Source organism: Durio zibethinus, chromosome 28 (genome assembly GCF_047325235.1).
Source record: "Durio zibethinus cultivar Kanyao isolate XHJ-2024 chromosome 28, ASM4732523v1, whole genome shotgun sequence".
NCBI classification, from domain to species: Eukaryota; Viridiplantae; Streptophyta; class Magnoliopsida; order Malvales; family Malvaceae; genus Durio; species Durio zibethinus.
This window is the reverse complement of record NC_143189.1, coordinates 1,450,335-1,462,456: the sequence shown is the minus strand read 5'-3', so window position 1 is coordinate 1,462,456 and position 12,122 is coordinate 1,450,335. Positions and strand designations below refer to the sequence as shown.

The 12,122-nt window shown below is 43.2% G+C and overlaps 1 protein-coding gene across 1 annotated transcript; it reads left to right on the top strand.

The window, feature by feature from the left end:
* The first annotated feature begins 215 nt into the window (after nt 1-215).
* LOC111280906 (N6-mAMP deaminase-like) lies at nt 216-2,957 on the top strand. Its single transcript, XM_089757099.1, has 11 exons — nt 216-379; nt 484-554; nt 872-963; nt 1,051-1,110; nt 1,204-1,407; nt 1,481-1,557; nt 1,708-1,777; nt 1,880-1,993; nt 2,280-2,346; nt 2,494-2,598; nt 2,681-2,957. Exons 1-11 carry the CDS (start codon nt 288-290, stop codon nt 2,803-2,805), a joined length of 1,077 nt encoding a protein of 358 aa, XP_089613225.1. The 5' UTR covers nt 216-287; the 3' UTR covers nt 2,806-2,957.
* The last annotated feature ends 9,165 nt before the right edge of the window (nt 2,958-12,122 follow it).

Here is a 12,122-nt window from a genome sequence, read left to right as displayed (position 1 = left end):
TCTTATTTTTTTTACCAAGAAATTCAACCCTCAATTTTGGGTTCTTAAGCCTGAAATCTGATATTTCCAGACTTTGTTGAAGCCCGACAAATCATTATTTCTTTGGGCCCATTGCTGCCATTGCCCACTCCTTTCTTTGTCCGTTAGTTTTTAATTTTTGTCCTCGTTGACGTTGACCATGTAGTTACTATTTAGAACTAAGTACTCAAAACTCAATCCATCACGCTGCAAAACATTAAGCATACCCCGTTGAAAACCCAAACCAAAGGCTGCGGCAGACAGAAAAGATGGACAGACAAGATACCGAGTGTTGTGTTTCAATGCCAAAGGTTGAACTTCATGCTCATCTCAATGGTTCGGTTAGGAACTCTACACTCCTGTGAGCTTACTTGTCCCTTTCTTCTCTCTCTCTAATCTTGAGGTTTCAATTATCTTTGCTTTCAGAATTATGAAGGTTAATTTAGCGGTGTTGCTTTCTGGCAGGGAACTTGCAAGAGATTTGGGTGAAAAGGGTATCATTGTTTTCTCTGAGGTGGAGAATGTTATAATGAAAAGTATGTTTCCTCCTCCTCTTTTAAAGCTTTACTCTATTTCATTGCTGAAAAAAGAATGAAAAGCAAGGAGGAAATATTCTCTGCTCAATTATGTCATGTGCACATTGTGCAGTTGTTATTCTTGAGAACCCAAAACAAACATGAGTTTGGCTACTTGGTCACAGCTCAAGTGGAAAGGCCGGGTTGGGTTTGGGGTTGGAAATTTTTGGTTGATTTAATCAATCCTTGCACATCTAGGAAATCAAGGTTTCCTTATATTGTGTTCTGTATGTTAAAGACTGATATTTTGGGAACTCCTAATAATTTTTTCAATTCAGGTGACCGTACTCTACATGAAGTGTTCAAGCTGTTCGACCTCATCCACATTCTCACTACTGATCACTCGACTGTTACAAGAATTACTAAAGAAGTAAGGAAGCTTCCTACTTGAAGGCATCTTTTACGATAATTCGTCCATATTGATTCCTCTTACATTTCTTACTTTTTCTACATATAGGTCATTGAAGATTTTGCATCTGAGAATGTTGTATATCTAGAGCTTAGAACTACTCCTAAGGTACTTGCACTGCAACATGTTAGTTTTGTATTTGTTTTATATGATAAATAGCATGTGGTTTTGAATTGATGAACTGATGGAACCATTGTACAGAAAAATGATTCCATAGGAATGAGCAAACGATCTTATATGGAAGCTGTGATGGAGGGTTTAAGAGCTATCAGTTCAGTTGATGTTGATTATGCTCCTGCTGGTTTGAAGACCAACACATTTAATGGAACTACAAGAAAAAAAATATATGTTAGGTTTCTGCTAAGCATTGACCGCCGTGAAAGCACTGAAGCTGCCATGGAAACTGTATGTCAGGAATGCAATTTGTCAAAAGCTTGTTATTTGTTATCTGATATCTTTCTCTTTCCCCAATTTCTAGGTTAAGCTTGCGCTGGAAATGAGGGATTTTGGGGTAGTCGGCATTGATCTCTCTGGAAACCCAACTGTAGGCAATTGGTACTCATTTGCAAACAACTTCTTCTTCTTTTTTATTTTTATTTAATTTCGTTTTGGATAAATAATTAGTAATTACTGCCATTAATTCTTACTAGTTTATCCATGGCCATGTCTTTTAAATGTTATAGCGGTGCCATGATTCTGATGTAGGACTACATTCTTGCCTGCATTAAAGTTTGCTAGGGAGCAGGATTTCTATATCACTCTTCACTGTGGAGAGGTGCATTTTTGTTTCTACTGCTCAAGATTGTCATGCTAGTTGTGTGCTTTATAATAATTGAAATAACACCGATTATTTATTTTCATATCTTATCGCTTGTAGGTACCTAACCAGGAGGAAATCAAAGCCATGCTAGATTTTCTTCCCCAGAGGATTGGTCATGCATGTTGCTTTGATGAGGAAAACTGGAGAAAGTTGAAATCATTGAAAATCCCTGTAAGATATTTTTCACTTTAGATATCAAATTTTCAAAGCCAATTATTTGATAGGTTGATTTGGTGTAATTTATTAGATTTGAAAATCCAGCAAAATGTTATTATGTCAACCATGTTTCCTCTCATCAAGGTTCAATGATGCCTATGCTACTGCCTTTATTCACAGACCTATTTAGAGAGGCTTTTAGAAGTTCAAGAGTTTGCATTATAGCCCTGAATTTTGTTGGATTTAGATCATTTGGTGCTAAATATTTTCTTCTTTTTTGTTTCTTAAAATCTTTTTTCAGGTTGAGATTTGTTTGACATCCAATATCAGGACCGAAACAATTTCTTCAATCGATATCCATCATTTTGGTGAGGCTTTTTTGCCTCTGTTTCAACTCCTAAGAATCTAATTTTGCAAGTACATAATCAGCTACTCTTGAAGGATTGCAGTACATTAATTTTCTTTCTGCTGCATACTGACTTCTATACGCATCTGCTCGCGAAATGGTGATGCAGTTTATCTATACAAGGCAAAACATCCTTTGGTTCTGTGCACGGATGATTCTGGGGTTTTCTCTACCAGTCTTTCTGGGGAGTACAGTCTTGCTTCCTCTGCATTTGGTAAGTGGAATGTAGCTAGCATACGCGAAGGGTACAGATCGAAGAGTTTATACTCATTGATGATTTATTCTTATGTTCCCAGGTCTTGGAAAGATCGAAATGTTTGAGCTTGCTGAAAATGCTATTGATTATATATTTGCTGATGATGGAGTAAAGGAAGATTTGAAAGCCATTTTTGAAGTAGCCACAGAGAAGCTGGATTTATGAGTCGTAGCAGTTTTACTTCCTACTAGTACTTTATAGGTCAGCAGTGACATTGTTGATCCATTTTCAGTTGCAAAGTCTAAAAATATTTTGATTTTGGCATGCTATAGTTAATTAAAAGTAATGAAATATTATGTCAAATATGTAATTATCCTATCCAACAGTCATTTTTTTTTTTTACTTTCATTTAAAATTAAAGTTGATAATTTAAAATATGATAATACGATACGAATATCATAAAAAAAAATGATATAATTTAAAATTTTAATAATAAATATATATAAATTTAAAAAAATAAAAAAATATATTTTTTGTTTTGTATCGTATTAATTTTAATATAAAATTTTTATATAAAATAATATAAATATGTAAATTTTAATATTTTATATTATATAAATATATGAATCGTTAAAGTTAATATATTGCGTTGATTATAAACACAATGAAAAGCTTAGGTCAAATCACATGGTTGTTCTGGTTTTGAGACTGGGACTGGCTAAGAGAAACGACGCTTGTTCCGGTATTTGAGACTGGAACTGGATAAGAGAAACGACGTCGTCTTGGATGAATTCCATTGACCACAGAGCGGGACTATGTCGGTTCGATCACTGTACAATCGACGCCGTTTTCCAAATCTCCCTTAACTGGAAAAACCATAAATAAAACGACCACGACAACGGGAAAAAATATAAGAAAAGACGGCGCCGTTTCTCATTTATCTATAGCTCCCGCTTTTAATCTCTCTAAAATCTGAACTTCAACCCTAAAATAGGAACCTCATTTCTACCGTCGTTACCGTTTTCAGTACAATTTATTCTCGCCGTGGAGAAATTCAAATGTGAAACGCCGGATCGGGATCAGAATCCTCTCCCCGCGCATTTTGACCGTCCCATCACAATGTCTTGGGGACTAGGCTGGAAACGGCCTTCGGAGATCTTCTGTTTATCCCTAAACTACGGGTACGAAGAATCATGGGAAGATGTCGACCGCACATCATCGTCATCATCGTCATCATCGATAAGTTCCTCTTCATCTTCATCAGCATCGTTACCGCCGCAAGATCAGCAAGAGCTAGGATTCAGGATCGATCTGGATTGGGTAGCGGGAGATGACGAGGACCAGGTGGCGCTGAGGCTACAATCTCAATTGATGGCGGCGGTTCCGGTGCCGCAAGATGCGGTGTCGATTGAATTGAGAGAGGCGGAAGAAAATACAGTGGGAATGGAGATGAAGGTGGAGAAGAGGAGGGAGCCGTTACGGGCGGTTGCGATTTTTAAGGTGGCCGGGTCGGGTCAGCAGAGTGATGGAGTCGGAGTTTTGGTTCGACTTTTACGGTCAAATTTGGTTCCTTCTGGTGACTGGAGTCCGGTTGTATGTGGTGACCATTGGAGAAGTATCAAGGGACTAAGCTTTCTCTCAATAAGCAATCGATCTGTGCGGCACTTGAATGGACACTGCCACCCAAGTCAGCTTTCAACAGTTCGATATCTGAACAAATAATCATAAGCCATGATTAGTCTCAAGCATTCATAATAAGATACATTTATATCGAGATTAATCTTAAGCACACACAAAAAGATACATTTACATCGAAAAAAAAAAACACATCGAGACAACATTCGAAACATTCAATCGAGGTGAATTTTATTATAATCGATAATCATACATCAGGACTTACCACCATCACCAGGGCTAGGGAGGTAGCCCTTGGTGGATGGCCTAGGCCCGTATAACAACCGATGAGACATTCCAACAGTACGTTATCGGCTCACCCCTTAAAGAGCCTTAGAGATTTTAGAGCTATGTTATCACTAACCATTACAATATTTGAAATAGGAACACTTTTCCTAGCACAAAAGATCTACCCGGCCATGGTCCTATACATGGGTGGCTAATGACAACCTAAGCCCCGGTCATAGCCCTATACAAGGTTGGCTTATGACATCCTCCCTCACCTATTCTATCGACCTCCTCATCTACTTGCTGGCTTGAAATTCTTCAATCTTCCTTTTGAATCTCTAGAGGTCGTGTTCTCTTTTCCAACTGGTTTTTTTTAGTCTTAATCCCTCCCACTTAATTAAGTATTCTCGAACCAATCTTCGAGATATCTTGGTTTCCCTGTCATCTAAGATCTCTTCGACTCGATGCTCTGAGGGTGGCTTCATGGTGATGGCGGCTCTGGTTGGCTCCTTTCGGCTAGCATCTGTAGGATCTGCATGGAAAGGTTTCAGGTTGCTCACATGAAATACTGGGTGCACCTTCATCCATTTTGGTGGGTCGATTTTGTAAGAAGCATTCCTCACCTTAGAAAGGATCTTTATTGGACCCTTATATTTGCGTACCAGTCTATGAGCTCTCTTTCTCAAGAACTTGGTTTGTTCAGGGACTAGTGGAACAAGAACCAAATCACCAACTTGGAATTGTTGAGCCTTGCGACCTTTGTTTGTCTATTTCTTCATTCGCTTCGATGCTTTCTCCAGGTAGGCTTGTGCACTCTCCGTGTTTTATTTCCACTCCCTGTCGAGGTTGAAGGCTTTTGGATTCTTCCCTCCATATTGTTCCAAGGAAGTGTGGGGCAGCCTTGGTAATTGTCTGGTGACCACCTCAAATGGGCTCTTGTTGGTGGAAGAGCTTTTGTCGGAATTAAAGCAGAGTTGAGCAAAGGCCAGTTCTTCTGATTGGCTTTAACAAAGTGCTTTAAGTATTTCTCTAGTAATCCATTGAACCATTCTGTTTGACTGTCGGTTTGAGGGTGGTAGCTTGAGGAGATGTTGAGTTAGGACCCCAATATCTTGAAAAGTTTTTTCCAAAAGGACCCCGTGAATCTCGGATCTCTATCGCTGACAATGTTTTGAAGGAGGTCCCAGTATTTGACCATATGTTTAAATAATAGTCGAGCCGTGTCTTCCGCTGTACAATACTTGTGTGCGGGAATGAATGTGGCGTACTTAGAGAACCGGTCAATCACCACCAAAATAGCTTCAAGATCACCAACCATGGGTAGACTCGAAATGAAATCGAGAGAGATGCTTTCCCACGGTCTGGCGGGTACCGATAGTGGTTCAAGCATGCTTGCAGGTTTCCTCTTTTCAACTTTGTCTTGTTGGCAAATGAGGCAAGTCTTTGTATAGTCCATCACATCTTGTCGCATGTGAGGCCAATAGTATCCCTGTTTCAATAACGCCAAAGTGCGTTGCCAGCCCGGATGTCCGGCCCATGGTGTGTCATGGCGTTCCCTCATCAGCATCTGTATCAGACCTCCTGCTCTTGGCATAAACAATCGAGGCCCCTTGGTCCACAAGACCTTATTTTCTTGCCAGAAGTACTTGGACTTCCCCTCTTCCACTAGCTTCAGGATGGCACTGGCCTGCGGGTCCTTCCCTAAATGATCTTCAATCAACTTGTGAATGTCTGTCGTGGCTCTGCTAGCCGTCATTGGGGCAATTCTTCTAAGGGACGCTAACTCTGTTCGCCTACTCAATGCATCGGCCACTTGATTGGTCTTTCCAGCGGTGTGCTCAAAACAAAAGTCAAACTCCGCTAAAAATTCTTGCCATCTAGCTTGTTTTGCTGTAAGTCTTGGTTGGGTGAGGAAATGGCTAACGGTCGCATTGTCCGTCTTCACAACAAAGTGTGAACCCAACAAATAATGTCGTCAAGCCCTCAAGCAGTGAACTACCGCCAGGAGCTCTTTTTCCTGGGCCGTATATTTCCTCTAAGCTTCGCTTAGCTTCATTCTTTCAAATGCTATCGGGTGATGTTGTTGTAAAAGCACTCCTCCAATAGCGAAATAAGATGCATCCGTCTGAACTTTGAAAGGCTTTCAATATCAGGGAAAGCTAAGATGGGATCCTTCATAATAGCATTCTTCAATCCCTCAAAGGCCTCTTGGCACTCACTCATCCAACACCAATTATGCTTCTTCTTCAATAGCTCCGTGAGGGCCGTGGTCTTGTGAGAGTACCCTTCCACAAACCTTCTATAATAGTTGGCTAGTCCCAAAAATGAGCGGAGTTCACTAACATTCTTCGGTGTTGTCCACTCTTTGATGGCCCTAACCTTTTCCATATCCATTCGAATGTGGCCACGTTCAACAATGTGATCGAGAAAATGGATTTGGGTCTGAGCAAATGCACACTTCTCCCTTTTCACTTATAACTGGTGGTCCTGTAACCTTTGAAGCACCTAGCGCAGGTGTTCTTGATGTTCTTCTAGAGTGGAGCTATATACCACTATGTCGTCTAAATAAATGACTACAAATTTGTCTAGGTAGTCATGGAACCCCTGATTCATCAATGTACAAAATGTGGCAGGAGCATTGGTCAGTCTAAAGGGCATAACAAGAAATTCAAATGCACCATACCGTGTTACACAAGTGGTCTTTGGCTCATCTCCCTCAACGATTCTGACCTGATGATAGCCGAATCTCAAGTTCAATTTGGAGAAGTACTTGGCCCGGCTCAATTGATCAAACAAATCTGCTATAAGAGGGATAAGAGATTTGTTTCTCACAGTGACTTTGTTTAGGGCCTTATAGTCAACACATAATCGCAAACTTTCATCATGTTTCTTCTGAAATAGCACTGGCGCTTCGAAAGGAGCCTTTGATGGTCTAATGAACCCGGCTTGTAGAAGCTCATCTAATTGTTTCCTTAGTTTGGCCAACTCTGGCGGGGCCATGCGGTAAGGGGCTCTAGCAGGGGGTTTCGCTCCTGGGAGGAGCTCAATTTCATGGTCCACTGCTCATCGAGGGGGTAGAATCTTAGGCAACATCTCTGGCATCACCTCTTCAAATTCTTCCAACACATTTTTCACACCATCGGGTATCGGTTCCACTCCCGACCCTTCTTTGTAGATCGGCATGCCACATAAGAGGGTTCCCCTCTCTTTACCCCTTTCTTAAACTGTAAAGCTGAAATCATTTTCTTCCCAGTCTTTGGCAAGATATTGGCCGGCACCACACATGGGTGTTCCCCTAAGAACAACAAGCAGCTAGCGGCAGAGATAGGGATCACCTGAGCCAACATCATGAAGTCCAATCCGAGGACGACATCAAAATCATCCGTGGGGGAAACTGTAAAGTCTACCTTCCCTTCCCATGGCCCCAATTTAGTTGTCACACTCTTGGAGCTTCCGCTGATCGCAAAGGCTGACGAATTGACCGCCTTCATTCGTCCACAGTCCTTGCTAACCTGGAGACCACACCTTTTTGCTTCTTTTGGTGTGATGAAAGTATTGGTTGCACCCGTATCTACCATGGCCTTGGTGGCTTTCTCATTGATCATTAAGTTCACATACATCAGGCCTCTACCTTGCTCTTTCTTTATTGTGTTCAGTTGGGTGTGGAGGGCATTGAGGAACCTTATTGAACCCATCCTGGCTGGCTCTTCTTCAACTTCTTCAACGCTCTCTGGCGCTTTTGCGGACTCTTGAGATGAGACTCTTAAGGCATTAAGGGTTCCTCTGTGTGGGCATTCGGCCACCCGATGCGGCCCCTTGTAAATAAAGCAAGCTAGCGGTTGCCTAGGCTTGAAAGTCACTGCGTTGCTTGTCTTGGGTTGGGTGCTATCTCGACCAAAAGACCTCCTGTCTGATCTTCCACTAAATGGTCGGTCCAACCTAGTCATCTTTCCCCTATTCCCAAAGTTGAAACTACTGCCAGCTAATGTAGGATTTTTCCGTTTTGAGGAGCCATCATTATAATCGTGGAGACGTTCAGCTGCTGCCATGGTTGTGGCCACGTCTTGCACTTTTTGTCTTTGTAGTTCTGTCTTAGCCCAAGGCTTGAGGTCCTCAAGAAAAGTGTCATGAGCCACCCATGTATAGGGCCATGGCCGGGTAAATCTCTTGTGCTAGGAAAAGTATCCTCATTTCAAACATTGTAATGGTTAGTAGTAGCATAGCTCTAAAATCTCTAAGGCTCTTTAGGGGGTGAGCCGGCAGCGTACTGTTGGGCTGTCTCACCGGTTGCTATACGGGGCCTAGGCCATCCACCAAGGGCTGCCCCCTGGCCCTGGTAATGGTGGGAAGTCCCGATGTATGATTATCGATTATAATAAAATTCACCCCGATTGAATGTCCCGAATGTTGCCCCGATGTGTTTCTTTTTTTTTCGATGTGAATGTGACTTCTTGTGTATACTTGAGATTGATCTCGATATAATGTGTCTTATTGTGAATGCTTGGGACTAACCATGGCTTATGGTTATTTGTTCAGATATCGAACTGTTGAAGGTTAACTTAGGTGGGAGCGTCCATTCAAGTGCCGCACGGTCTATTGCTTATTGAGAGAAAGCTTAGTTCGTGAAACGTTGTATCAGAGCACGATTGAGAAGTGCTAGAAAATGGAGGAGATGGCCACAAGTGGTGGACCCAATTATCAACAGAGAATTGAGGAACTTGAGGCCGCGGTGACCGCAATGAAAACTCACATGGTGACTAAAGATCGAGTGAGGGAGATCGAGACAACCCAGCGGGAGTTGTCCGATACTCTCCACAACGTGAGCGAGGAGGCTAGAGATGCCTTGAATATTCTCCAAAAGGAGTTTGAGGAGCTCAGAGCACAGGTGAGCATTTACAAATGGTTGTGGCCAGATCGGGTTCGAGCTCGACGAAAAGGGGAAAAAGGTCGAAGCTGTCGGAGCCTCGATGCTATGAGGGGGCAAGGGATGCTAAGGAGCTTGAAAATTTCTTGTTTGATATGGAGCAGTACTTTCGAGCTGTACACACAGATTCAGAGGAAGACAAGGTAGCAATGGCGTCGATGTACCTCACAGGGGATGCCAAGCTATTGTGGCGCTCCAAGTTTGTCAATGACGAATGTCCGATTAAGACTTGGACGGACCTGAAACAAGAACTGAAAAACTAGTTTTTTCCTGAGAATGTGGAGTATATGGCTCGAAGGAGACTTCAAGAATTGGTGCAAACAGGAACAATGCGAGAGTTTGTAAAGAGCTTTTCTACCCTGATGTTGGATATTCGAGACCTGTCCGAAAAGGACAAGATATTTTATTTTCTTGAGGGCCTCAAGCCTTGGGCCAGGACAAAACTACAAAGACAAAAAGTGCAAGACGTGGCCACGGCCATGGTTGCAGCTGAACGTCTCCACGATTATAATGATGGCTCCTCAAAATGGAAAAATTCTCCATCAGCTAGCAGTAGCTTCAACTTTGGGAGTGGGGGAAAGATGACTAGGTTGGACCGGCCCTTTAGTGAAGGATCAGACAGGAGGTCCTTTGGTCGAGATAGCACCCAACCCAAGACAAGCAACACAGTGACTTTCAAGCCTAGGCAACCGCTAGCTTGCTTTCTTTGCAAGGGCCGCATCGGGTGGCCGAATGCCCACACAGATGAGCCTTTAATGCCTTAAAAGCCTTGTCTCAAGAGTCGGCAAAAGCGTCAAAGAGCGTTGAAGAGGAGCCAGCCAGGATGGGTTCAATAAGGTTCCTCAATGCCCTCCACACCCAACTGAACACAATAAAGAAAGAGCAGGGTAGAGGCTTGATGTATGTGAACTTAATGATCAATGAGAAGGCCACCAAGGCCATGGTAGATACGGGTGCAACCGATACTTTCATCACACCAGAAGAAGCAAAAAGGTGTGGTCTCTAGGTTAGCAAAGACTGTGGACGAATGAAGGCGGTCAATTTGCCAACCTTTGCGATTAGTGGAAGCTCCAAGAGTGTGACAACCAAATTGGGGCCATGGGAAGCTGAAATCATTTTTTTCCCACTCTTTGGCAAGATATTGGCCGACACCACACATGGGTGTTCCCCTAAGAACAACAAGCAGCTAGCGGCGAGGATAGGGATCACCTGAGCCAACATCATGAAGTCTAATCCGAGGACAACATCAAAGTCATCAATGGGGGAAACTGTAAAGTCTACTTTCCCCTTCCCATGGCCCCAATTTGGTTGTCACACTCTTGGAGCTTCCGCTAATCGCAAAGGCTAGCGAATTGACCGTCTTCATTCGTCCACAGTCTTTGCTAACCTGGAGACCACACCTTTTTGCTTCTTCTGGTGTGATGAAAGTATCGGTTGCACCCGTATCTACCATGGCCTTGGTGGCCTTCTCATTGATCATTAAGTTCACATACATCAGGCCTCTACCCTGCTCTTTCTTTATTGTGTTCAGTTGGGTGTGGAGGGCATTGAGGAACCTTATTGAACCCATCCTGGCTGGCTCCTCTTCAACGCTCTCTGGCGCTTTTGCGGACTCTTGAGACGAGGCTCTTAAGGCATTAAGGGCTCCTCTGTGTGGGCATTCGGCCACCCGATGCGGCCCATTGCAAAGAAAGCAAGCTAGCGGTTGCTTAGGCTTGAAAGTCACTGCGTTGCTTGTCTTGGGTTAGGTGCTATCTCGACCAAAGAACCTCCTGTCTGATTCCCCACTAAAGGGCCGATCCAACCTAGTCATCTTTCCCCCATTCCCAAAGTTGAAGCTACTGTCAGCTGATGGAGGATTTTTCCATTTTGAGGAGCCATCATTATAATCGTGGAGACGTTCAGCTGCAGCCATGGTCGTGACCACGTCTTGCACTTTTTGTCTTTGTAGTTCTGTCCTGGCCCAAGGCTTGAGGCCCTCAAGAAAATAAAACATCTTGTCCTTTTCGGACATGTCTCAAATATCCAACATCAGGGTAGAAAAGCTCCTTACAAACTCTCGCACTGTTCCTGTTTGCACCAATTCTCGAAGTCTCCTTCGAGCCATATACTCCACATTCTCAGGAAAAAATTGCTTTTTCAGTTCTTGTTTCAAGTCCGTCCAAGTCTTAATCGGACATTCATCATTGACAAACTTGGAGCGCCACCATAGCTTGGCATCCTCTGTGAGGTACATCGACACCATTGCTACCTTGTCTTCCTCTGAATCCGTGTGTACAGCTCGAAAGTACTGCTCCATGTCAAACAAGAAATTTTCAAGCTCCTTAGCATCCCTTGCCCCCTCATAGCATCGAGGCTCCGGCAGCTTGGGCCTTTTTCCCCTTTCCGTCGAGCTCGAACCCGATCTGGCCACAGCCATTTGAAAAATGCTCACCTGTGCTCTGAGCTCCTCAAACTCCTTTTGGAGAATATTCAAGGCATCTCTAGCCTCCTCGCTCACGTTGTGGAGAGTATCGGACAACTCCCGCTGGGTTGTCTCGATCTCCCTCACTCGATCTTTAGTCACCATGTGAGTTTTCATTGCGGCCACCGCGGCCTCAAGTTCCTCAATTCTCTGTTGATAATTGGGTCCACCACTTGTGGCCATCTCCTCCATTTTCTAGCACTTCTCAACCGTGCTCTGATACCACGTGTCACGGACTAAGTTTTCTCTCAA